The sequence below is a fragment of the Trachypithecus francoisi genome, unplaced genomic scaffold, assembly GCF_009764315.1.
Source record: "Trachypithecus francoisi isolate TF-2019V2 unplaced genomic scaffold, Tfra_2.0 Lachesis_group0, whole genome shotgun sequence".
NCBI classification, from domain to species: Eukaryota; Metazoa; Chordata; class Mammalia; order Primates; family Cercopithecidae; genus Trachypithecus; species Trachypithecus francoisi.
The window spans coordinates 172,689,836-172,715,786 of NW_022681453.1; the positions used below are offsets into that span (position 1 = coordinate 172,689,836).

Consider the following 25,951-nt stretch of genomic DNA (forward strand, 5'->3'; position numbering starts at 1 on the left):
GTTTTATTTTTGTATGCCACGGACACCATGCCTTTTGGAATCATGGCACTTCCTTTGCCTTACCACTCTTGCCCCAATATCCCTGTCTGTATCAGATGTATTTGTGCATTCTGTTTTTTCAGGGAGAAATATGGTCTTATTTTTGGAGAGAAAGCTGCACTTGGATGTGGAATGAAAGGATTCCTGGAGATGATGAAACTGATTGCATTTGCAATGTTTTTATGACAAACTGGATGTCATCAATCCTTGTAAATATGTGACTCGTAATCACTATTTTGGAGGAAGAAGTTGCACCAGCACATTTTTAGTTTTGCTTCTAATCCACAGTAATTTAAAGTGGTCAGAATCTAATTATGCCCATTTCTGATAGACATTCAAAATAAGCCAGTTTCTTAGCTCTAAAGCTTCATGAGGCGCCCACGCAGGAGTAGCCGAGATCTTATAAGAAGAACAGCAAAATACAATCCCCTTACCCTGACTATTTTAAGGCAGCACTCTGTCAAAGTGCACTTTTCATTCCCCAGATACCTTTCCATGGTGAATGACCATGGCACTGAATGAAAGTGGTCTGAAATGTGGAAGAAGAATTAACTCCTTGCAGAACATGTTTTAAAAGTTCTATTTGTCTCTGATACATGAATTGTCAGCGAAGCCTCTCAAACTGCCCACTGGCTGTGCTTTTGGGCTATATCATTAGTCAGCCAAGCTGATTAAGACTAATTTTAGTCAAAATAAATTCGTGCCTGAGCAAACAACCCATGTGCAGATTCTCAACCAGAGGCAACTAAATTGGGATTCATTTTATGGTGGAGACTCAATAACTACTGTGGTTTTTGACATCATTCTTTTTTTTTTTATTTTTTTTATTTTATTATACTTTAAGTTCTAGGGTACATGTGCATGACGTTTATATCATGTATAACTCCCCAATGCAATCCCTCCCTCCTCCCCCCTCCCCATGATACATTCTAATGAGCCAATGGCGAAGAAATGTCCCCAGTGTATCAGACTATCCTAGAATTTATTTTCTATATTTTTTCTCACTTTAGAGTTGCTCTTTGATTCTGGCACATCATTCTCTCTGATAATGGTTTCAAATCAGCTTGTCTGATTCATGGCTGCACAGAGAAGGTTTTCTCAGGAGCTAGTGGAATGGTTATTAAAAAAAACATGGAGAGGCAGATGGGAGACTATTTTACTGGCTCATCTGCTTTTGCAGGGAATGATTATACATTCAAAGTCAGTGGCACCAGAAGTCAAATCTAACTGAGGTTAATCTCACACGTTTCCTTGTAGAGAATTTAAAATACAGCAGCAGGGACAGCCTAAAAGCTGATCCCTAAGGACACGGTCATGGTCATGCTACAACCTGGGACTGAAGCGGATCTGAGAGGTCATTTATTTGAGGTTCCAGCCTTCTTACAACCTTGTTGTCATGATATTTCAGTCTTTGCTTGAACACCTTGAGTGATGGGGGAACTCATTATGTCCATTTGTAGGCAGTTAAGTGTGATATAATTCTTCCTTCTTTTGAGCTGATATTGACTTCTGAGTAGTATCCATTTATTCATTCATTAATCCTGGCTATACTCTTTGGAAGCAGCATGGAACAAATTGATTTTCTGTTCCACCTGGCAGCTAGCTTGGGTGTGAGCTAGAATGCCATTTCAAGCCTTCTACAGACTAACTGTTCCCAATTCCTTGGGTCATTCCCCATATGAAATGGGTTGGGTACTGGTTCATAAGCCTCTGAACTGGGGGAAACTGGGAAGAGACAGAGATAGTTTAGTTTAAACTTGCTTAACCCACATGCATGACACAAACAAACTGAACATTCAATACCAGGCCTGTAAAAATGAAATACATTTGTCAATTTGATTTCAGAGGATAAAGTAGGAGTAGTGGCAGCAAAGACTGTCTCTCAGGTTTCCCCATCCTTGTCCCAGGCAGCATAGCCTTAGGGCCAGTGTCTCTGTAGACTGGTGATGATGCAAAGGAGATTTAGTGGCTCTACTCTGGCCCTTTAAATCAAGTTGACTCATATACTCAGCACCTAGACTTGGCTTAAACATATGATAATTCCTAGATCAGAGGTTTCCAGAAGTCTACTGGAGATTTAGGGATCCCTAAAGACAGATTTACTTTGGGGACTTTGGCGTGGCTGAATAGCCTTTTCTCTCTTGCGTATTGGAGTTTCACGTTCAATATTGTTGATTGGAAAAATAGATTCTGCTGCTAGAAGACCATCTATCAACCAGGACTGTCTACTGCTTTCTATTTTTTTTCTCTCTTTTCTTCCCATGTCATCTTCAGGCCATTTTTAATGTCATCTTCCTGGCTCCAAGGCCATAGATTGTGCTTTTCACCCAGCATTCTGTTATCCAATCATGTAATGTCCATGTTCTTGCAGTAACTGCTACAGCGTGGGTGACTCAGGGAAGAGATAGTAAAGAGATGGTTAAAACCTGGCATTTTTGTGGGGGAATGGCCTTAGGTGTGGGGATTTGAGATACTCATACTCCGTATTTTATGATGGCTACAATTTATTTCATTTTTTCTCTTTTGTCTCTTCTATACAGGCACCCAGTGTGATGTGCTTGATGTATGTCCTTGGTTATACATGATTCCATGCAAAATATGTGGTATTCCTTTGTGTCTGCAGTTTATATAAATAGTATTATGTTATAGATCTTTTTGTTTTGTTCTTTTCACAAGTTCCAATAGGCAGGTCTATTTCAATGCTTTCTATGCTGCAGTGATTTCCATGGTAGGTATCCCTCCACCCAGTATCTGTCTCCTTTTGCCTCCTCTGAACTCAGCTCCCTAATATTGCAAAGTATGTGACGCCAGGATTCCTATACCTATAGGTCTCTGTAAGAGCTTGGGGTATTTTCCCAGAATGGGAATCCTGGCTCTAGGAAAAACGGGCTGAACCAACTTACACTCTCACTAGAAAGAGATGGGGTTCTTATCTTTTTACATTCCTGTTAATGCTTGATATTTTCTGTCTACCTAATCTGTGGGTATAGAGTGATGTCAGTTTTCATATTTCTGATTACTCGTGAGGTGGGGGATCTCTTCATATACTTGTTAGCCATTTGGGCCTCTCCTTCTGTGAATATTCTATTTTACTATGGCATTTTATGTATTTTTCTTGTTGATGTGCAAAATCTACCTGCATATTCCTGATGTTAATTCTGTGACATTTCAGATATTGCAGATATCTTATAAAAAAAGTTCTCTTTCTAATGTATCTGAGTTTGGTTTGCTATATTTTGTTTAAGACTTGTTGTTTTCCTTTAATTGCAGTTGTGCGGAAAAGTTGGGCTTTTATTATTGCTTTCCTGTGGAAAATTCCACAAGAACCTTCAATTTACTAATTTATTCCCACATCTAAGTACAGTCTTAAGTAAACATATCTACCAGATGTCAGCAAGAGTCCTCTCTTCAGAGCTACATGAAACTGCTTTGAAGAGCTCGTATCTCAATTCTTTAAAACTTTGTTAATACGAAGTAACGCCCAGAATCCTATGCATTCTGGGATAATTATATGATTAAGATCCCTTTGTTTTGGCGCTCACCAGTTCCATATAAATATGATACCTGAATGCCTCTTTTCATTTGTTTCCACAAGAAATTCATCTGCATCATGCATTTGCCAAGAAGTTGATTATCTAAAGTTGAGAGAGCTACAGCATGGTGTCACATCTTGACACATAAGTGTTTCTGTCATCTTGTTTGCTTGCCGTCCCCACCTCCAACCTCCATTACTGTAAATTATTTTTCAATTATACAGAGCAATTTGGCTCCCCCAAAACTTGATGACTCAGACCCTCAAATGCTTAGCAAACTAAACGTCCTCTTGTCAGACTGACATATCTAGAATCCAGCTGGGTTATACATAGGTCCTACAAAGAGAAATTACATTTTATGTTGCAACACCAATGAGTGGTTTTGCAATGGACACAATCTAGTGAGAGGTCAGGTAACCTTCCTTTATAATGTATACTTTTTTTCTGGCATTAGAGTAGGTGAACCTTTTAGGAAGGAAAATGACAAACATTTCCAGAGCAGGCTTGCTTTTTTTTTTTTTTTAAGGGGCTAAGGCTTTACCCTGGTCTCAGTGCAGATTGTAAAAAGAACGTGGATCTTGGAATCCCACAATCTCTGACAATTGCCAGTGGTGTCATCTTAGATAAGTTGCTTATTCACACTGAGTCCCAGGTCCCTATTGTCAAATGAGAATACTAACATCTACTTCCATATTTGTTTGGAGGATTAGCGGTAATATAAAGGGTCTAGTATGATTCCTGATATAGAGTAGGTGTTCGTTACGTGGTGGGCAATTATTACATACTCCAACACGATAGTGAAGAACTCTGGGAGGCAGCACCAACACCTCACACATCCTTTGCGGTGGTTGCTGGGACTCTTGAGTGGAAAGTAACAATGAATGGAACTTTTGTCAAAGTGCTGGGGAAAATGGAGGTGAATTTTCTGAAATGTTCAACTGGATTCTCACGAATGAAAATTTTTGGTGATCTCACATCTTTATTTTGTTATTTATTTTTCATTTGCTAAGAGACAGAGTCTCATTCTGTCACACAGGCTGGAGTGCAGTGGTATGATCACAGCTCCCTGAAGCCCCGAACTGGGCACAAAGGATTCTCTTGACTCAGCCTCCTAAGTAGCTAACTACAGATGCATGCTACCATGACTGTTGAATTTTTTTCTTAGAATTTTTTGTAGAGACAGGGGTCTTACTATGTTGTCCAGGCTGGTCTCAAATTCCTGGTCTCAAGCGATGTTCCCATCTCAGCCTCCCAAAGTGTTGGGGTTACACGAGCCATTGCACCTGGCAGGTTATTCATCTTTTGATGTAACTTATTACACAGAGTCTACTTGGCCTTTACATAGTGGAAAGATATCCTAAAAGATCTCTTTAGAGCTAAAGATTCCCATTGGAGAAATCATAAAATCCTTGGAATGCAAACCCACCTGAATATCTGCAACAAATAAGACTACAGCCTCTTTCTAGGACTTAGGGTAAAACTAAGGAGTGTTTTTCATATCTCTGTATCCATTGGGATTTGTGGGCATAAGAATTTTCTGATTTGTAAATTGAAGATGTCTTACTCTATACGCATCTTCCTCATTGCTGTTGGTGTTATGTACAAGAAACTTAAAACAAAATATACAGGACATTATCAGTCTGTCCTGAAAGAAAAGGAGTGTTTATTTCAACTTCCTCTGACTTTACTCTTTATACGCATTGTTTCCAAAAATGTCTATACCAAGTGAAGTTATATATGGAAAAATAAAAAAAATTTATTGGCTTCTATAAAACTTTCAGATAGATATTTATATAGAAAAATTGCCCTTGAAATGAAACAGCTACAAGAAAAACTAAGGTAGTGTAATTAAAAGATTAGTTTACATGTATTTAATTTTTTCTGCAAGAAAATGTAACTTAGAGGACAATTAATTTACATGACCAGTTTATATTACATTAAAAGCCCCTATACAGGCAGGTCCATGGTACAGTGAAATTGAAGTTTGATTGTCTATTGAGCTCCATGATTCTCTTTGGAACTTGACAGCCCATGTCCAGACAATTGGAAGAACTTGTTGGCTGAAGGAGCCCTTGTATCGGAAAATTGTAGAGGCTCCAAGTTCCACTTATCTCCCCAGGGCCCAGGGCAATTTGCTTCACCCCACCTGCCACCTGATCTGCTAACCAGTGTATGTGGGGTATGCCCATCTGTGGAAGTAGAGACCAAGTTTCCCCACATGAGGATTGCTTTCTCTCCTGAAGCAGGAAGCACCACGGGACCTGCTCTGTGGCCAGGTATATACAACCTAGACATGGAGGAAGTTAGCCCTATTTTTGATAATGGGAGAGCCAGTAGATAAATTCTTTCGTTTTTTGTTTTTTTGTTTTTTTTTTTTGAGATGGAGTCTTGCTCTGTTGCCCAGGCTGGAGTGTAGTGGTGTGAACTCGGCTCACTGCAACCTCCACCTCCTGGGTTCAAGTGATTCTCCTGCCACAGCCTCCTGAGTAGCTGGGATTACAGGTGCGCACCATCATGCGTGGCTAATTTTTTTTTTGTATTTTTAGTAGAGACGGGGTTTCACTATATTGGTCAGGCTGGTCTCAAACTCCTGACCGTGATCCACCTGCCTTCGCCTCCCAAAGTGCTGGGATTATAGGCGTGAGCCACTGTGCCAGATCAGCATAGTTCATATGGCCTCCTAGAAGATGGTCTTACACAATTGAATACTCAATTGTGTTGGGTACTAAGTGTGGCCAACTTAGCAATGCACTTTATATTTATTCTCTTTTCTTCTATGCCTCATTCACTTTTGCCTCCACTCCTTCTTCCTCGGGTGCTATAAATTGCAGCATGAGCTTTGCTTTCTGGGGAACCTAGGCTAAGGCAATTCTCTTCTCATTTTAATATAGCCTCCAGGCAATATCACCATACAGATACAGACTTCATTTATCATTTCATCAGTGTATGGTGTAGGTAGATTGTCTTTAAAGAGTATTACATGGCACTTTTCATCAAGTAGTCAGTGAATTCTCTTGAGATACATGCTCAAATGGTATCCGTAACATTCTGCATTTCAGTAGTTCTACTAACTTTTGCTTTGGTTTAAATAACATTTAACGTGTCAGAATTTGTGTACACAAACCTAATTCCACTTACTTACAAAGCTCTAGTGCCCTGAGTGTCTAAATATAAAACCAGAGTGAGCTGTCATTTTGAGGGTGGAGAAGCAAACCAACTTTGTCTTCTTGCTTCTCTTAATAGATTATTAGACTTTTCCAGGTTTGTGACATGACAACAGCTTCTGGCTTTGCCTGTGTAAAGGGGTTAAGAACTGTACCTAGCTGGAATATATATGTTCCAGCTCTCCACAATAAATGAATCCAGTAATTTCTCAGAGAAGGGAAATATGTTCATTAGGATACAGTTGGGAGGTACATAATGTAGAAAAGAGATAACTATATAAAGGTTATACTTAGTCATTTGAATAAAGAGTGGAAAAACTCAGAAAATAGTACTATGAACTGATCTGGCCTAGGAAAATAATGATGCTTGCCCCATCTTACCTGGACTGGTGTTTTCATGAACCAGGAAGAATGCGATCAAACACTGTTTTTTGGAAAGTGTTTATTTGGTTCATGTCCTGGCCAAATAAACACTTTGAGCTGAGCTTCCTCTGTGTGAAGGAGACCCGCTTGCTGTACTGAAATGGGATGTGGTTTCAGATTTACCTTTGGTGTGGGCATTGGTTGCTTTTGCTTGCCCACAATTCTCCTCCACTTATAACAGCAAGACTTGGAATTTTCTTTGAGGAATCATCTTGCCTCAACTCTCAGTCCATAGTTTAGATGAGGCTGACTGTCCCTCTTTCCCCTCACCCAGTTCCAGGATTCCTGAGGATAAGGTTGATGATGCATCTGTCTTCCTCACCACAGTGATTGGCTCAGGAATGGGCACATGACTCAAACTGGGCCAATGAGAATTAGGCCAGAATTTTCATTAGAATTGTTGGAGAAAAGAAATTCTCTTTTCACGATATTTGGAGCTGTAAAGCTAATCCTGGAACTATTGGAGGCCACCATAAGGTGAAAGACCATGTGAATGTTAAGTCTACATGAATGATAAAGAAAGGAGCTTCCTGAGAATACTGAGTAAATGCACCCAGATCCAGCCATGTCTGAAGCTTTTGTCTGCAAATACCCTAGATTTCCCAGATATTAAAGTCAATAATTAGCTTTATGCTTAAGCCAGTTTGAGTTAGCTTTTTGTTACTTGTCATAGAAAGAATCTCAATTAACATGTGTTCAGGGCAACTGAGATTGACAGTTGGCAGCTGATGTTAATATAATTCCATGAGTAATATTCCTGAATAATTTGAGATGAGAAGATGAATGTTGTCCTTGAGCTACAAAACTTTACCTCTCTCCTCCCCTCATCTCTGTGGCCCTTTCCAAAGAGGTAACCCCCCCATCAGCATTTTATTTAGTTTCTTCTCTCCCTCCATACTTTCTTCTCAAGTAAATTTGCTTATTCTAGTAGATGTCTGTTTATGAAATAAATGTCCTTACATCCTTGTTTCCCTCTTTTGGCAGCAGCTGAAGTGAGAAGTGAAGGCAACTCTTTGCCTATGTAGAAAATAATAATATTTAAAGAACGAGACAGGAAAATATATCTGTTATAAGCTTTTTCTTTTTTAGAATTTAAGCTTATGAGTTTATCTACGCCCACTATATTCATAATTACAGTTTTATATCTGCATACAAAAGCTATGTAAAAATCCATTTTTCCCAAATATACAAATTTTTTTTGGATAGTTTAAAACATTTTGATCGCAGATTTCAACAGAGTTTTAGGCTGAAAAAAATATCACCATCTAGCAATATCACTTAACACTGTTTGCAAAACACAAATCTCCCAATGACTAAATCTTTTTCTATTCTGTAGTATTTTTCTGATTCTCAGGGCATGAAAACATTATGGAAAAAAAAAAAAAAGGATTTTCTATGAGGAAAGCATGGAGAACCAATTTGGCTCTATGGTCAAATTAAAAATGCCAAGTTAATAAGGGAGAACCAAAAGAAGGAAGTGGCATAATGTCACATCAGCTCATTCATGCCCTGATAATTTCTGTATCAACAAAACATATGTAAAGTGTCTTCTTTTGTCTTACATTGTGCTCCATAATTTACATGAGTATTATCTGCATCCTGAGGAGGACAGATTTATATTTGATTGTCTTGTGCATAGGGCGGGTCAGCTTTAACTGTGCAACAGAAAGCCACAAACAGCGTTTTACCTGCACAATATTGCTCTTGAAGGCGGCATTAATTAATGTGGAAACATACTATAAATGCACACTTTTCGCATTTGCAAACATTTATACAGCACAGTAAAAATTCTGTGATAAGGCCAAACCTTTTTTCCCCCAGTCTGTTTTTATTTTTCTTTTTTTTTTTTTTGAGTGTGTTTTTAACGCATTTTTTTTTTTTTTTTTTTTTAAAGATTAAAGTAAAATGTCTCAATTGTAAAAAATACACACCGGGCAAATCCTTACCTGGATAATAAATATCTACATCACAGTACAATAAAATTTCTTCTCTATAAAATTTAAATATGGATTATAGTCTATCACTATCAAAAGAAACACTATGCTAATATTTCCATATTATTAAAATAACAGGAAAAATTACGAGCTTATTTTAGAACCTGATGCCATAGCCGTTGGAAAGGGCAAAGAGATTCAAACGTCGATCATCACTCTCCATTTGAAGAGGAACTGTGGCTTGGGTATTCACTTAAATTCAGTTCATGAAAAAGGTTTAGCCTTACAAATGCTGGCTACATTTCAAAAACCGTAAGACTGATTTCATAATTTATGACTCATGCAGCAAAAGGTCAATATGACACGAATAGGTTAGAGTTCCATAGAATAAAAAGGTATCACTGACAATGACATGCTTCGAGTGTGCTCAGCGGTTCCTTGGAGGCTGAGTCTGTGGGGGGCTTAGTGTCGAGGAGGGGCCAGGGCTTGTACCCCTGTTCAGGGAGGAGCAACAAGAACGGCGTTGCTGGTACAGAGCGAAGGCCTGGCAGTCCACCCCAGGCCTGCACTGCACACTGAAGAGCTGTCGCCCGGGGCACAGGTTGAGGGGGTTTCGCTGGGCTGAGGCATCAACACGTCAAGCGCGTCATTGAGGACCGAGGCTCTAGAAAAAGCTCTGAGGCGGCACGTGGTGTTTTGAGCAGAATCATAAAGAAGAAAACATCTTACTTTTTTCATTGTTTCTGGAAATACTGCACGTCTAAATTGAACAGCAAAGTACACTTGAGGGCCACACACGCACACGCACGCGCACACGCACGCACACACACCCCACACCGCTCATCCCTAAAAGGGAAGTGATTTATAAATACGAATCCCAGCATAATGGGTGTGTTCTCCTCTACTGAGACGTCTCCCTGCCGAGGGGGCGGGAGCGCAGGTGTGAAGGGTGTCTCCGTCAGGTCCACACTGGATTTGCAAGTCTGGACAATAGATGAAAAAACGTTTAGAAAAATCTAGAGCAAATCCCTCACAAATGAGTTTTATGAGATGGAGTCTTGAGATGCACTAAGTACCTCTGTCAGCTTCAGAAGGAAGGAGTTTAGTTTCAGAGTCATTGTCTTTTGAGTCCTATGGCCTTTCCTTTCAACCTGAAGTGGGCTAAGGCTTGTCCTACTCCACATGAAGTATTCAGCCTTCAACAAGATTTCCAGACCAGCAGTTTGCCTATTGAAGGCAATCATTTAAGGTGCCAAGGATCAAGTGTTCGTTTACTTGGGCTGGCTGGATGGCTGTTATATGCTATACCATTTGGCCAATTCTCGATCATGGTTAGTCCCCAAAGCATTCTGATTTAGCTTGAGATCAGGCTCTGAACTTATATTCAAATCTGGGTGTCCGATGTACTGAGGACCCTGTCAAACAAAATGAGGAAACTCCCCAGAAGGCCTGATGCTGCAGGACCCTGCCTGCTTGCCTTCCTCTCATTCCCTTTGGAAAGAAAGCTTGCCCCAGACAGCAGAGCTTCTCAGGGTTACCCTGGAGCACAGAGGTGGCTAAGTGTGTGTCTTCCAAAGCGTGGTTCCTCAAGGAGTCGAGAGGAAGCTGAAATATTAGCAGAGCAAGCACTTAAGGAGCCTCGCCAGAGACTGCCTAGACAAAACCAAACCCCAAAACGATCTCTCTGTAGATAAAGCAGGTAATCTGCCAATGACCTTCGTGCTTATAATTGTAAATCTTTTCACTTACTTCCTTTCTTTGGGTAACAAGTTCCATAGCAATGTTCTTGTTTCCTTTTTCCCAGAAGCCAGTACAATTGCTTTCATGCATTGAACATTTAATTCCCCGCTCCCAGATAATTTCCAATCACACTTGGAATTTTCAGTGCTGTTCCTCTTCTTTTTCCAAGGACTCTAAATGATTGACTAGTATTGTGTCAAATTATTATTTCGAGTCAATAGCAAATTTATGTTCCTTAACTGTTAAGTGGGCCATACTTCTTGTCTAATAAAGTTAGGAATTTAAGTGTTAAAAAAAAATCAAAGGAACCAGATTTTTTCCCCTTGAAATGCATACAATATTAAGGACAGGAAGGGTTTTAGAGATCATGACTTATTCACCAGATGAGAAAACCAAGACCTAGAATTACAAATCTACCAGCTGACAGAGCACGCCCTAGAACTCAGGCACCCAGACTTCTGGGCCAGTTATGCTCCACCAAACTTAAAGCATCTACTTGGTTTTCACAGTGACTTTCCTTCCTTTGTTGTTAGGTAAATCTCACTGATATGGCTTATTTTCCCCAATATTTCCAGGATAAGGCAGTAAAAGGTAGGCAAAGGAATACTTTATATCTACTATGCCAGTGGAGAATGAGATACATTCAATTGCATGGGTACATTCTATACCCATTTTCTGACACTGAAGAGATGAAGTGTCACTGTGTGTCTTCTGGGCACAAGCTATTCTAGCATGGGCCATTGGGAAGGCAGGTTGGGCAGGAAAGGTAAGTAAGTGTGCACATGGTCTGCAGGTGTTTTCTATTGAGTATCTGTCAGGGTGTGCTATAAGAGAGACAGGAGGGTCAGTAGCAGGGCCAGTCTCTGTTTAGAGATAGCCAAGCTATGTAGTGCCTCAGAGTCAGAGGGAAAAAGGGGGCTAGGAGACATTTGTCAATGAGGCAAGGAACTTGAGGATCTAACCAGAAGGAAGCATCCTCCAGCTATCAGGACACAAAGGGGCCCTCAGAACACTGCATTTCCTTCAACTCAGAATGTAGCTGCACTCATCTCTCCTCAGAATTTCTCTGGAAGAAGACTGACATTTCAGCGTATCTTTCCTTGATTAGAGTAGTTGATCCACAGAGAAATCTGTTGTCAGCTCAGCAAAGATACAACCTGGATAAAGAAGTTCGGGAGCTTGGGAGATGACAGATCAGATGCCACAGAAGAGGGGATGCCACCCTGTGAATAGGTTTGATTTCTGTTAAGTATTTTCTGAGCCTAAATGGGAAAGAAGCCTTCCTACTGTGAGGTAATACTATGAATTTTTGGAAACCATGGAATCACTGACATTGGTGAAGATTTCTCATTTCTCTGGGCTCACTGAAAAAAATTATTTTCCTTGTTGGCCTCAATCAGTCAATATCTGTACATCCTTGAGTCACACCCTTGTATAACTTGAATTAAATCTAATAAGGGTATAAAAATGATATTGGAAGGACAACTGATTTTTTAGGACACAAATATTCCTGTGCATTCCAAGTTATGCTCCTAGGAGACGATAAAGAGTGCTGGAAACAGCATGCTCTTGAACAGATGAAAATTTGTTTGAGTCTTTCCCTAAAAGGCTGAAAGCCACATCTAACTAAACGTGGTCTGTACTCTGCTAACTTCAGCCCTGCACACATTAGGATTGGGTGGAGGTGGTCGTATTATCTTGGTTTTAAGGCTTCTTTAGTGTCCTGCAGTGCCATTTTGCTGACTCAAGTCTCGGACTGGGGATGGGTGGGAGCTGGTGATGCTTGGTGCTGGTGAGTTAATGATTGTCCCCCACCCCACCTCCACAACTGTAAAACCTTCAGAGCATTCACATCAAAGGACCGGAGAACGAAATGCAATAGTTTCAAGTACCCGCATTCAAGGGGCAATTTCATCCATGTCTATGCCAAGGACTACTTCCCTTTTCCCTCCCAAATAATCCCTCCTGACACAAAGAAACAAACAAAGAAGAGCTAGGCAATGGAATGAAATGACACCCAGTAGTGCTGTAGGAATTATGAGAATGAATCCAGTCAGTCTAATCCTCGAACACTTCCAAGAACAAAGGGGGGAAGAGTTCCGTGGGGCATTCCACCTTCATGTGCAGGAAGCGGCTGGCATGGCAGGCTCCTATCATCCGCAGGTCTGTCACCTTCATCAGGAGTTTTGGCCAAAAGTGTGTCACGTGGTGTTTTCGGTAATTGATATAGTGTTCAAAGGCCAGCAGGAAACTATCTTGGTACTTTTCTATTCTCTCAACACAGGCGAGCCCCGGGCGATCTGCGGGGAAGAGAGAAGATGGACATTGATTCAGAGATGGAACAGGGAAGGCTTGCTTTGTCCAATTCCAAGCCTTTAGTGGGAGGTGGGCAGATCTAGGGTCTTCCCTCTTAGCCATAAGCATGGATACAGCGTGAACTCTGGTGCTCCAGGGACCAGGTACCAGGGGAGTGGCATCATTTCTATGAAGAGAGGCAGTATTTTGTTCAGATAAATATCTCTGTTTAGACAGATCACCTTCTTGGGTGTGAAAGGTGATGCCTCCCTCCTAGGGTACAGGAGGAGAAGGCTGACAGCTGAAATATTCTGCAAGATTAGGGGAGCAATTTTGAACTTTCACTGGCTGCCTGGGAGAGGGGAGAGGACTAGCATGGACATGCATAGAAAGGGGAGATATATGAAGGGACTGGGGACATTGCAGCAGGCCTGAGGCCAAAGGAGGAATGCGGAATAGTAAGACATTTCCTTGAGGACCAAGAAACACCATGTTTAACTTTGTGTTGTCTTCCAGGCTGCAATGAACTGGCCTTTCCCTTTCCTTATGCCTTTAGTAAAATTGCTACCATAGCAGCCTGGTTTTAGTCATGATTTTGGAATTGAAATGAAAAGGGGAGGGGAGCTGTGCCAGAGTCACCCCATGCAGAGAAGAGAACAGCTACAGTGGGAGCTGGAGCGAGAGGACACCGGGACCCTGGAAAGCCCAGGAAATCTTCCCAAGTCCTGCATAGACTATTGGGCTTCCCACAGTATGTGGGAGAGGCTCAAGTCAGTTTCCAAAAGTGATAAACAAAGGGGTGACACAAGGAGGCTGGACAACTGGGGAATAGCTGGGCTGCAGACACTTGGGTGACAAAAATAATCTATAAACCTGGATGAATTCTTCAAATAGCTCCAGGAGGCCCAACACGCCCCTGCTCAGTTCTCTTCAATTCAAATGAATTCACACTTCAAAGGTCCAATTATGGAGGTGTTTGTATCAGTAGGAATCTAAACAGGGTTCTGCTTCATTGGAAAGGAAGAATCAGGGCTAATGTCTCAATTCACCCTTCTGAGTCTAAACAAACTAACAAACCATACGGGCTTTTGGAATCCCCTATTTAGCTCAAATGGAAATTTGTACATTTTTATCTTGTGTTTTCCTTCATATTTGATGAAGCTGCTCTGTGGATTTGCTGGTTCTCCCTCTCTCCCTCTCCCTTATCTTCTCTCTTTCTTTGAGTGTGCAAGAATTTTCCACAGGATCCTTTAATTTTTAATCCAGATAGAAGATCAACATATTATGGCTTCGGATGTATTATTTCAAAGGGAAAATACAATGTGGGTTTTGTGGCATTAAAGAGATAAAAATGAGATGGTCACAAAAATGACACAGCGAGTACGAATTGACATTTTGATGATGCTTGAATCGCACTGAACAGGTTTATGAAGAGAGAAACATTTTAAAGACCGAAGACCATTTTAACTCCTTAAGACAAAAGTTCTCAAAGGAATGTCTTTCAGATCATTTTCATTTTTTCTTTTTGCACTGCAGGACCAAGGAACTTAGAAGTAGTGGCTCTTGGAAAAGTCTTTGAAGAAAAAGTCTAAGATATTGTGTAACTGAAATGGCACACAAAACATGGGGCTTAGAACATCAGGCTGCAGAGGAATTGGAGACTTGGGGCTCCGACAGGCAGCTATCCTTTGCCAAATGCACAGTGTCTTGTAATATTTTCCTGGTCCTGGCAGTATTAATGAAGAGGGTCCACATCACTAGGGAGGGTGGGTTGTGAAAAGTTATTAAGTTGTCCTGTAGCCGTCAGGCAGTGTCAGCCTCACAACATGAGAGAACTGGGAAGAATCATTCACTTTGGTGTTTGATAGTATCTGGCATCACATTCAGTTTTTGCCATCTCCACCTACTTCTCCCTTTATCTATCTTACTATGATTTGCTTAATAATCTGTGAAACTGACCCACTAAAGAGGAAACATCTTATTATTCAGTAATAAAAATCCATTTGACGTAAATAAGAAGATAATCACAAAAATGGATGCATGGCAAAAGCCTTTGTTACTCTGGAGCTGAAGATTCTGGCTGAACATTGCTCCTGAGATCCACTCTCTCTTTGTTAAAAAGGAAGGTTAGTAAGTGTTAGAGAGGTGTTAAAGGCAGACTAGCACCACACTGAGTCTCTCTCCTTGCCTTATTTGGAAGGAGATATAACCAGGAAGAGAAAACTGTCAAAGAAATAGCTATCTCATGGTGTGATTCAACATTATTTAAAAGTTTCTTTGTACCTCTAAAATCTCAGCTAAAAAAATTACCATGAGTCCCTCCAGAAATATAATTCCCATGTATGTAGCTTAATTTCTTCATTTTAAAGGTCACTGAAGCCCAGAGAAGCTAGGGGTCACCCAAAGTCACACAGGGAGTGTGTGAGGAGAAGCTTGGATAAGCTATAAATTTCATTTCTCCGAGAATAATTCTCCTGAACGACTGTGGGCCCCATTTCTTGCTGGCTGTCGCTGGAGGCCACCCTCAGCCCTAGAGGTTGTCTACAGCTCCTGTCATGGGAACTTTCCCCACATGGTGGTTTACCTCACGAAGCTGGCACGGAGAGTTCCTAGAGCAAGTCTGCCAGCAAGAGGGAATCTTAGATTATGTAATGTAATCACATGGGGGTGACACCAAATTTGCCATATTCTCTTGGTTAGAATCAAGGCACGGGTCCTGCACACACTGAAGGACAGGAGATTATCCAGGGTGTGAACACTAGGAGGTGGGGAGTGTAGGGGGTTGGTCTGGAGTCTGTGTGCCACAGTGTACACGGGAGTTCATGATGCTATTCTATCTACTTACCCTTGAAATTTTCCATAATAAAAGGAAGTATTTCTTTTTGAAAAGTCTGCCATATCTAAATTTCCTATAGTAAATACATTTCTAGATCAGCTTTAAAAAAAGAATTCTAGGCCAGGCGTGGTGGCTCATGCCTATAATCCCAGCACTTTGGGAGGCTGAGGTGAGAAGATCATTTGAGCCCAGGAGTTCAAGACCAACCTGGGCAACATAGTGAGACCCGTCTCTCTCTACAAAACAATAAACAATTAGCCAGGGGTGGTGGTGTGTGCCTGGAGAGGCTGAGGCAGGAGAATCTCTTGAGCCCAGCAGGTCAAGTCTGCGATGAGCTGTGTTTACACCACTGCACTCCAGCCTGGGCAATAGAGCAAGAGCCTGTCTAAGGTTTAAAAAAAAAAAAAAATCCTATAGAGTTAACCAGGAAGCAGCGACTCTACAAAGGATTCTCGATGTATATTTTACCCACATATTCAGCCATTTATCCAATAAACATTTCTTGAATTCTACTGAACACTGGCCTAGGTGCTGGATGTAAAATTAGACATATTCATGTCCTCAAAAAAAAAAAAAAAAAAGTCCACAGGGACTTACGTGGACAAATGAAGCAGGTAGTTACAGCGCAGAGTGCCAAGTGCCAAAGCACAGCAACACTTGGGTGCCCTGAAAATGCAGAGGACTCTGAAACTACTTCTATTTAAAACTATCTTCCCTGAAAGGGTTTGATGTGTAGTGGCTTACAGACGGCTGCCCATTCTGTGCTCTCCTCCCATCTACAGGGGGACTGTTGAGTCCTGGCTGGCACTCAGACTTGTTTTGGCCAATCCAATGTGGATGAAGTGATGCTGTGTGATTTGAGACTGGGCCTCGTGGGATCTGCAGCTTCTGCTTTCGTGTGCTTGGGACTCTTTCTCTTGGAAATCAACAGCTAAGTAAGAAGTCTACCCTGCAGGAGGAAAGGTCGCATAGAGGGAGGCCTGAACCAGTGTTTGATGTCCCAGCTGAACTCCAGCCATCTTGGATGTTTAAGCCACTGAGTTTTGGGTTGGTGTGCTATTTAGCAGTAGATAACTGAAACTTCAGTTGTAGCTAAGCCACGAACAAATTCTAGCTTGCCTCCATGGTTTCCACACACAGAACTTAACACACAATCGTGTGGTCACTCACATCCATATCTGGCATACCCCAAAGCAGAAGGAGGCAGGTTTGGCCAGAGACTACGAAGAGGGCTGCAGAGTATCCACCAAAGGTGGATCAGTTCATAGAGTCTTTAAGATGGCTCCTTTGGCTTTTTTCTATCCTGGGACACTGCAAAAAGCATCAGACATCTGACACTCCCCTTTAAGTTCCCAATCCAGTGGCAAGTCTGCAATTTCTCACTGAAGAAGAGTGAGCTATGTTCTGAAGCTAAAGGGGGACTGAAAACTCAAGTGATTGGAATTAGCACTAGACAAGCAAAAGCTCTTTGGATGCCCACTGACGAGTCTAGGCACACTCACCTGAAGACATCAGCAGGACGGCCTGAAGGAGGGCTACTTCAGTGTCATCCAGGTTGAAAGAAGACAGAGACATGCCCAGGTCAAAGATGGCGTCTGACACCACCCCAAGACCCCCATTTTTCAGCTGGCCCCGTGTCACTGCCATTTCCCCATTCAAGGTTAAAGTCTCACTTTCTGGGTCATAGCGCACAGCAGCGCGAAGGGACATGATCTCCATGCAGCAGCCTTTGAGGAGGATGATCTGGTCTTCACATGGCAGCTGAAAAGAACCAGCTCATGTCAGCAAAGAACAAATGGAAAAATGCCAGTCAGGAACAACATACAGTATCTCAAAAGCAATAGGAATAACCTTGTGACGAACATTTGTCCTGCATTGTTTGAGCCCATGGTTTTCCCTTCCCTACTTGGCTACAGGCTTTCAACAACCATTTTTCATACTCAAAGTTGGCTGTAATCTGCACCAACTTTAACGTCAGGAGTTTGCATTGCTTTTATGACAGATACAGTCCAAACGCTATAACAGTCGTGTGTGAAGCTGTGCTGATAACCCCTCAGTTTGGGGGTTTGTATTATAACTTCAACTGATAACTGCCTGAGAGCAGGGTTTATGTGAAACTCTCCATTTTTGTTTGTTTGTTTTTTTGTTTTGTAGCTTGAATAGGTAACGGCTTACCCTACTGTTTAGCTGGCAACTGGGCTTCCTTTTGGTTTTTGAAGCACATTTGCTCTTGGAGCCTCTTGGCACAAAACTAGAGGGTGGTTGGCAGAGATACATGTTGCCCATGAGGCCCTGAGATATAAGCTTCATCTAAAGTCACCCAGGGACTTAAAGGCAGAAGGGAGAGCAGAATTCAGTCCTCCTGACTCCCAAGGTTGTGTTCTTCTCAGCACCTTAGACACAGGATTACTCAACACACTGGGTCTTTCTGCCAGTGTTGCAATCTCCTTTTAAGCTCATTTGGTTACCCTGTTAATTAGGATTTGTGAGAATGTGGCAACATTAATAATAAAAAATACCTTTGCTCATAGGCAAAATAATAAAAACCAGAATCTTATTTTCTGGAAGGGGAGACTGTTTAATTAAATGCCATTATCAAAGTAGTTGGAAGGCTATTAGTAAATGGGTGTGTTTGATGAACTGGGCATCATGCCCAGATTTCCATGCACCACCTCATTTAATCTTCACAGCAGTACAATGAGGTAAATATTCGAATTCCATATTACTTACAGATGTGGAAATCTAGGCACTGAGAGGGTAACAAGCTGGGTGTGGGGGTGGGGTGGTCACATGAATGTTTCATGAGTGAGGCTAGGATTTGAAACTGGATCTGTCAGAATCCAATGCCAAGAGAAGAAGGAAACATAACTCTTTTTACCATGGATATGACTGAGTTTCCATAAACAACAAATATGTGAGTAACACCTAATATCTATCTCTTCATTAGAGCGGTTACAGATTTCTTTTGGGGAATGCTCTTGGCAATACTCGACCAGTCCAATTTAGGTTATTATATAAAAGTAATACAACTGAATTACGTCTAAAATACTGGGCATTTTATATTTTTCACTGGCTCAGCCTAGTCACTTTACCAGTTAATTTCAAACTCCTTGGCTTTTTCTTCAGAATAAGTCATTGCATATTTGATTCTGGAATCCATACATATGAATTCTCTCCTTCCACTCGTTTTCTAAAAAGCACTGCGATGTGCTTTTGTCTAGGTTCTGATGGTTAAACACAGATTGCTGGCCCCAACCCCTGAGTTTCTGCATTTCCCCCCAAGTTCCCAGGTAATGCTTATGTTGCTGGTTCACAGAGCCCACTCTTGAGAACGACTAGCATAGAACAGCAACAAGAAGTTACTAATCAGATCAAACCATTTATTTTTAAAATGTGTCACAAAGTGTGCAAACTTGGGCAGGCCCCACCTTTGAAACCAATTCTGATTATAGATGAAGTAGAAGTTGTCCTTTCCAAATGTCTAGTTTAAATACCAACTGTTGAAGATTAGTTCAAATTTAAATAAAAGCGGAATAAGTATTTGCAAAGGATCACCAATGGTTTAAAAACTGGGCCAGATGCCTTTTCCTTTAAGAGGGATTTGTAGGATCCTGGTGAGATTTGTTTCAACACGTGGGCAAATAATCTCTTAGACACCTGCCAAAATGCTTTCATTGTGAGAACACTCAACAAGGGCCTGCCAGGCGGAGATGCAGGGATACTCCCACAGGTTCTTCCTGCCTCCTTAGGAGAGCATCACTCAGGCTGACTGGCAAAGACGACAGGGCCCTGCACTCTAGGAGTGATTTTGCATGTTGTTTTGGCAGCTCTGCCAGCGATGATTTTAGATCTTGTGAAGCCCCTGGTGTCATGCCAGTCTTGTTTGCTGGGGTTGGCATGGATCTTAGAAGAACAATGATCATGAACACAGTTTGAATAGCAGATGTGATAAACTGCCTCTGGCAAGAGACCCCTGGCTCTCAAGACCACCTGAGATCTCCAGCCCACTCCATGGGTAGCTCACGAACCTATACAGGTAGCTCACGAACCTATACAGTTAATTCCTCTCTTTTGGGTTTCCAAGAGAATATAAAAGGCTAAAGGTCATCAGGAGGCCTCAAAGACAGAAAGCACATGCATCTCTGCTGTAAAGGTGCTCCCACCATCCCACCGCCATTGTCTTTTGTAATCGGCAGACCACATGATATCTGGGTAGAAGGAGAGATGGAATCAAAAATGAAATAGGCTTGGACTTTTAGGGAAACTTGGATAGACAAGCTTGCCACAACTTGTGCTTGAAAAGTTCCATGTTGACCCCTCACCCTTGCCACAGACGAAAGTGCGCAGTGTGTTTGTTCCTGGTGGTGGAGGCGGCTGCTGCTTCTGTTTTCTTCCTTCAACTGAAATATATCTTCAGTGGTTTACATGAGCTTTACATTAAAAAAAAAAAAAAATCTCGGGGGGGTGGCATTCAAAGGGCAGCATATGACTGGCAGGCTGGCTGGAGCTGTAGAGGTAACAGACTCAATAGAGTTCCTCCTCAGACCCAAGAACTGGGGGCAAAGGGACACAGCCAGGGAGAGGACCAAGAGAGGTCCAGGAAAACACAACCATCCCCGCAAACAAAACAGAAAGATGACAGCCAGAACTGGCAGGAGGGAGGGGAAATAAGCCCGTCGGTGCGGATGTGAGAGTGCACGTACTTTCTCTTTCCAGGGCAATTTGGCAGCACATATCAAAAGCCTGTATATCTTGGTCCTTAAATTCCATGTCAGACATAGTCAGTGATGTGAGCAGGATATAGTTGCCAGAAAATTCACATCAGCATATTTTTATTAGTGAAAAACTGGAAATGAACTATAGATCCAGTAAAAACAGATACAATTTATGGCAGATGTATTCTTTGGAATACTATGTGGTCATTGAAAATCATTTTGTGAAAACATGTAAATGCTATGTCCTCCCATTGAGGGTAAAAAGTTAGTTCAGTGACAGGTGCTGGTAACGATCTGTTTCTTTATCTTGGTGCCGATCATGTGGGTGGGTTCAGTTTGTAAAAATTTATTGAGCTGCACTCTTATGACATATATACATTCTTTAATAAAAAGTTAAAAATAATTTCATATACAGTACATTGTGGTATACATTAAATATATTTTATACTTCATATATATGTATATATGTGTGTGTGTGTACACACATAAATATTTGAAGAAAAACTAAAATAGGTGCCAAAATCTTGTAGTGTTACCATAAATCATTACCTTTATTATGTTGTATAAATAAACCTTCAATGAATACGTGTAATTTTTATAATATCCTCTAAAATGTTAATAGATGTCTACTTTTAAAAAGCATCAAAGGCATGGGCAGCTCCATGGCCAACACAGAGATATAAGTCAAAGTCCCTTCCTCAGTACCTACTGATTTCCTTAGGTGTGGGGTCTGAGTCATTGCTACTGCAAGGCTGTGGGTAGTAGCATATCAGGTACCCTGGTGCTATAGACTGAAGGTCTGTATACCTTCAAAATCCATATATTGTGGGCGGCGGAGCAAGATGGCTGAATAGGAACAGCTCCAGTCTCCAACTCCCAGCGCGAGTGACACAGAAGACTGGTGATTTCTGTATTTTCAACTGAGGTACTGGGGTCATCTCACTGGGGAGTGCCAGACAATTGGTGCTGGTCAGAAGCTGCAGCCCGACCAGCAAGAGCTGAAGCAGGGCGAGGCATTGCCTCACCTGGGAAGCGCAAGGCAGAAGGGAATCCCTTTTCCTAGCCAGACGAACTGAGACACACAACACCTGGAAAATCGGGTAATTCCCACCCCAATACTGTGCTTTAAGCAAACAGGCACACCAGGAGATTATACCCATACCTGGCCGGGAGGGTCCCACGGCCACAGAGCCTCCCTCATTGCTAGCACAGCAGTCTGCGATCTAACCGCAAGGCAGCAGCGAGGCTGGGGGAGGGGCGCCGGCCATTGCTGAGGCTTAAGTAGGTAAACAAAGCTGCTGGGAAGCTCGAACTGGGTGGAGCTCACAGCAGCTCAAGGAAACCTGCCTGTCTCTGTAGACTCCACCTCTGGGGACAGGGCACAGCTAAAAAACAAGAGGGGAAGCAGCAGAGGCCTGTGCAGACCCAAACGACTCTGTCTGACAGCTTTGAAGAGAACAGTGGATCTCTCAACACGGAGGTTGAGATCTGAGAAGGGACAGACTGCCTGCTCAAGTGGGTCCCTGACCCCTGAGTAGCCTAACTGGGAGACATCCCCCACTAGGGGCAGTCTGACACCCCACACCTCACAGGGTGGAGTACACCCCTGAGAGGAAGCTTCCAAAGTAAGAATCAGACAGGTACACTCGCTGTTCAGCAATATTCTATCTTCTGCAACCTCTGCTGCTGATACCCAGGCAAACAGGGTCTGGAGTGGACCTCAAGCAATCTCCAACAGACTACAGCTGAGGGTCCTAACTGTTAGAAGGAAAACTATCAAACAGGAAGGACATCAATACCAAAACCCCATCAGTACGTCACCAGCATCAAAGACCAGAGAGATATAAAACCACAAGAGGGGGGAAGAAGCAGGGCAGAAAAGCTGGAAATTCAAAAATAAGAGCGCATCTGCCCCTGCAAAGGAGCGCAGCCCATCACCAGCAACGGATCAAAGCTGGTCAGAGAATGACTTTGACGAGATGAGAGAAGAAGGCTTTAGTCCATCAAACTTCTCAGAGCTAAAGGAGGAATTACGTACCCAGCGCAAAGAAACTAAACATTTTGAAAACAGAGTGGAAGAATTGATAGCTAGAATAATTAATGCAGAGAAGGTCATAAATGAAAGACAGAGATGAAAACCATGACACACGAGAAATACGTGACAAATCCATAAGCTTCAGTAACCGACTTGATCAACTGGAAGAAAGAGTATCAGCGATTGAGGATCAAATGAATGAAATGAAGCGAGAAGAGAAACCAAAAGAAAAAAGAGAAAAGAAATGAACAAAGCCTGCAAGAAGTATGGGATTATGTAAAAAGACCAAATCTATGTCTGATTGGGGTGCCTGAAAGTGAGGGGGAAAATGGAACCAAGTTGGAAAACACTCTTCAGGATATCATCCAGGAGAACTTCCCCAACCTAGTAGGGCAGGCCAACATTCAAATTCAGGAAATACAGAGAACACCACAAAGATAGTCCTCGAGAAGAGCAACTCCAAGACACATAATTGCCAGATTCACCAAAGTTGAAATGAAGGAAAAAATCTTAAGGGCAGCCAGAGAGAAAGGTCGGGTTACCCACAAAGGGAAGCCCATCAGACTAACAGCAGACCTCTCGGCAGAAACTCTACAAGCCAGAAGAGAGTGGGGGCCAATATTCAACATTCTTAAAGAAAAGAATTTTCAACCCAGAATTTCATATCCAGCCAAACTAAGTTTCATCAGTGAAGGAGAAATAAAATCCTTTACAGATAAGCAAATGCTTAGAGATTTTGTCACCACCAGGCCTGCCTTACAAGAGACCCTGAAGGAAGCCCTAAACATGGAAAGGAACAACCGGTACCAGCCATTGCAAAAACATGCCAAAATGTAAAGACCATCAGAGGCATCGAGGAGAAATGCATCAACATCAACTACGAGCAAAATAACCAGTTAATATAATTGGCAGGATCAAGTTCACACATAACAATATTAACCTTAAATGTTAATGGACTAAATGCTCCAATGAAAAGACACAGACTGGCAACTGGATAAAGAGTCAAGACCATCAGTCTGGTGTATTCAGGAGACCCATCTCACATGCAGAGACATACATAGGCTCAAAATAAAGGGATGGAGGAAGATCTACCAAGCAAATGGAGAACAAAAAAAAGCAGGGGTTGCAATCCTAGTCTCTGATAAAAGACTTTAAACCATCAAAGATCAAAAGAGACAAAGAAGGCCATTACATAATGGTAAAGGGATCAATTCAACAGGAAGAGCTAACTATCCTAAATATATATGCACCCAATACAAGAGCACCCAAATTCATAAAGCAAGTCCTTAGAGACTTACAAAGAGACTTAGGCTCCCATACAATAATAATGGGAGACTTCAACACTCCACTGTCAACATTAGACAGATCAACGAGACAGAAAGTTAACAAGGATATCCAGGAATTGAACTCATCTCTGCACCAAGTGGACCTAATAGACATCTATAGAACTCTCCACCCCAAATCAACAGAATAGACATTCTTCTCAGCACCACATCGCACTTATTCCAAAATTGACCACATAATTGGAAGTAAAGCACTCCTCAGCAATGTACAAGAACAGAAATTATAACAAACTGTCTCTCAGACCACAGTGCAATCAAACTAGAACTCAGGACTAAGAAACTCAATCAAAACCACTCAACTACATGGAAACTGAACAACCTGCTCCTGAATGACTACTGGGTACATAACGAAATGAAAGCAGACATAAAGATGTTCTTTGAAACCAATGAGAACAAAGATACAACATACCAGAATCTCTGGGACACATTTAAAGCAGTGTGTAGAGGGAAATTTATAGCACTAAATGCCCACAAGAGAAAGCAGGAAAGATCTAAAATTGACACTCTAACATCACAATTAAAAGAACTGGAGAAGCAAAAGCAAACACATTCAAAAGCTAGCAGAAGGCAAGAAATAACTAAGATCAGAGCAGAACTGAAGGAGATAGAGACACAAAAAACCCTCCAAAAAATCAATGAATCCAGGAGTTGGTTTTTTGAAAAAATCAACAAAATTGACAGACCACTAGCAAGACAAATGAAGAAGAAAAGAGAAGAATCAAATAGACGCAATAAAAAATGATAAAGGGGATATCACCATGGACCCCACAGAAATACAAACTACCATCAGAGAATACTATAAACACCTCTATGCAAATCAACTAGAAAATCTAGAAGAAATGGATAATTCCTGGACACTTACACTCTTCCAAGACTAAAGCAGGAAGAAGTTGAATCCCTGAATAGACCAATAGCAGGCTCTGAAATTGAGGCAATAATTATAGCCTACCAACCAAAAAAAGTCCAGGACCAGATGGATTCACAGCTGAATTCTACCAGAGGTACAAAGAGGAGCTGGTACCATTCCTTCTGAAACTATCCAATCAATTGAAAAAGAGGGAATCCTCCCTAACTCATTTTATGAGGCCAACATCATCCTGATACCAAAGCCTGGCAGAGACACAACAAAAAAGAGAATTTTAGACCAATATCCCTGATGAACATCGATGCAAAAATCCTCAATAAAATCCTGGCAAACCGGATTCAGCAGCACATCAAAAAGCTTATCCACCATGATCAAGTGGGCTTCATCCCTGGGATGCAAGGCTGGTTCAACATTCGCAAATCAATCAACGTAATCCAGCATATAAACAGAACCAAAGGCAAGAACACATGACTATCTCAATCGATGCAGAAAAGGCTTTTGACAAAATTCAACAGCCCTTCATGCTAAAAACGCTCAATAAATTCGGTATTGATGGAACGTACCTCAAAATAATAAGAGCTATTTATGACAAACCCACAGCCAATATCATACTGAATGGGCAAAAACTGGAAAAATTCCCTTTGAAAACTGGCACAAGACAGGGATACCCTCTCTCACCACTCCTATCAACATAGTGTTGGAAGTTCTGGCAAGGGCAATCAGGCAAGAGAAAGAAATCAAGGTATCCAGATAGGAAAAGAAGAAGTCAAATTGTCCCTGTTTGCAGATGACATGATTGTTATTTAGAAAACCCCATTGTCTCAGCCCAAAATCCCTTAAGCTGATAAGCAACTTCAGCAAAGTCTCAGGATACAAAATCGATGTGCAAAAATCACAAGCATTCTATACACCAGTAACAGACAAACAGAGAGCCAAATCATGAATGAACTTCCATTCACAATTGCTTCAAAGACAATAAAATACCTAGGAATCCAACTTACAAGGGATGTAAAGGACCTCTTCAAGGAG

The 25,951-nt window shown here is 41.6% G+C and overlaps 1 protein-coding gene and 1 long non-coding RNA gene across 13 annotated transcripts in view; one reads left to right on the top strand and one right to left on the bottom strand.

Moving 5' to 3' along the window:
- LOC117084249 overlaps positions 1-25,951 on the top strand; it is a 184,624-nt gene that overhangs the window by 95,921 nt on the left and 62,752 nt on the right. The gene's annotated exons all lie outside the window — the stretch shown is intronic.
- Positions 8,223-25,951, bottom strand: part of THRB (thyroid hormone receptor beta) — a 385,633-nt gene continuing 367,904 nt past the window's right edge. For all 10 annotated transcript variants that reach the window (XM_033212808.1, XM_033212804.1, XM_033212810.1 and 7 more), the window contains 2 exons: positions 17,467-17,725; positions 8,223-13,133 (listed from right to left, as the gene is read on the bottom strand). In XM_033212808.1, the coding sequence (XP_033068699.1) occupies positions 12,892-13,133; positions 17,467-17,725 (501 nt within the window). In that variant the 3' untranslated portion in view covers positions 8,223-12,891. The remainder of the gene's footprint in view (positions 13,134-17,466; positions 17,726-25,951) is intronic.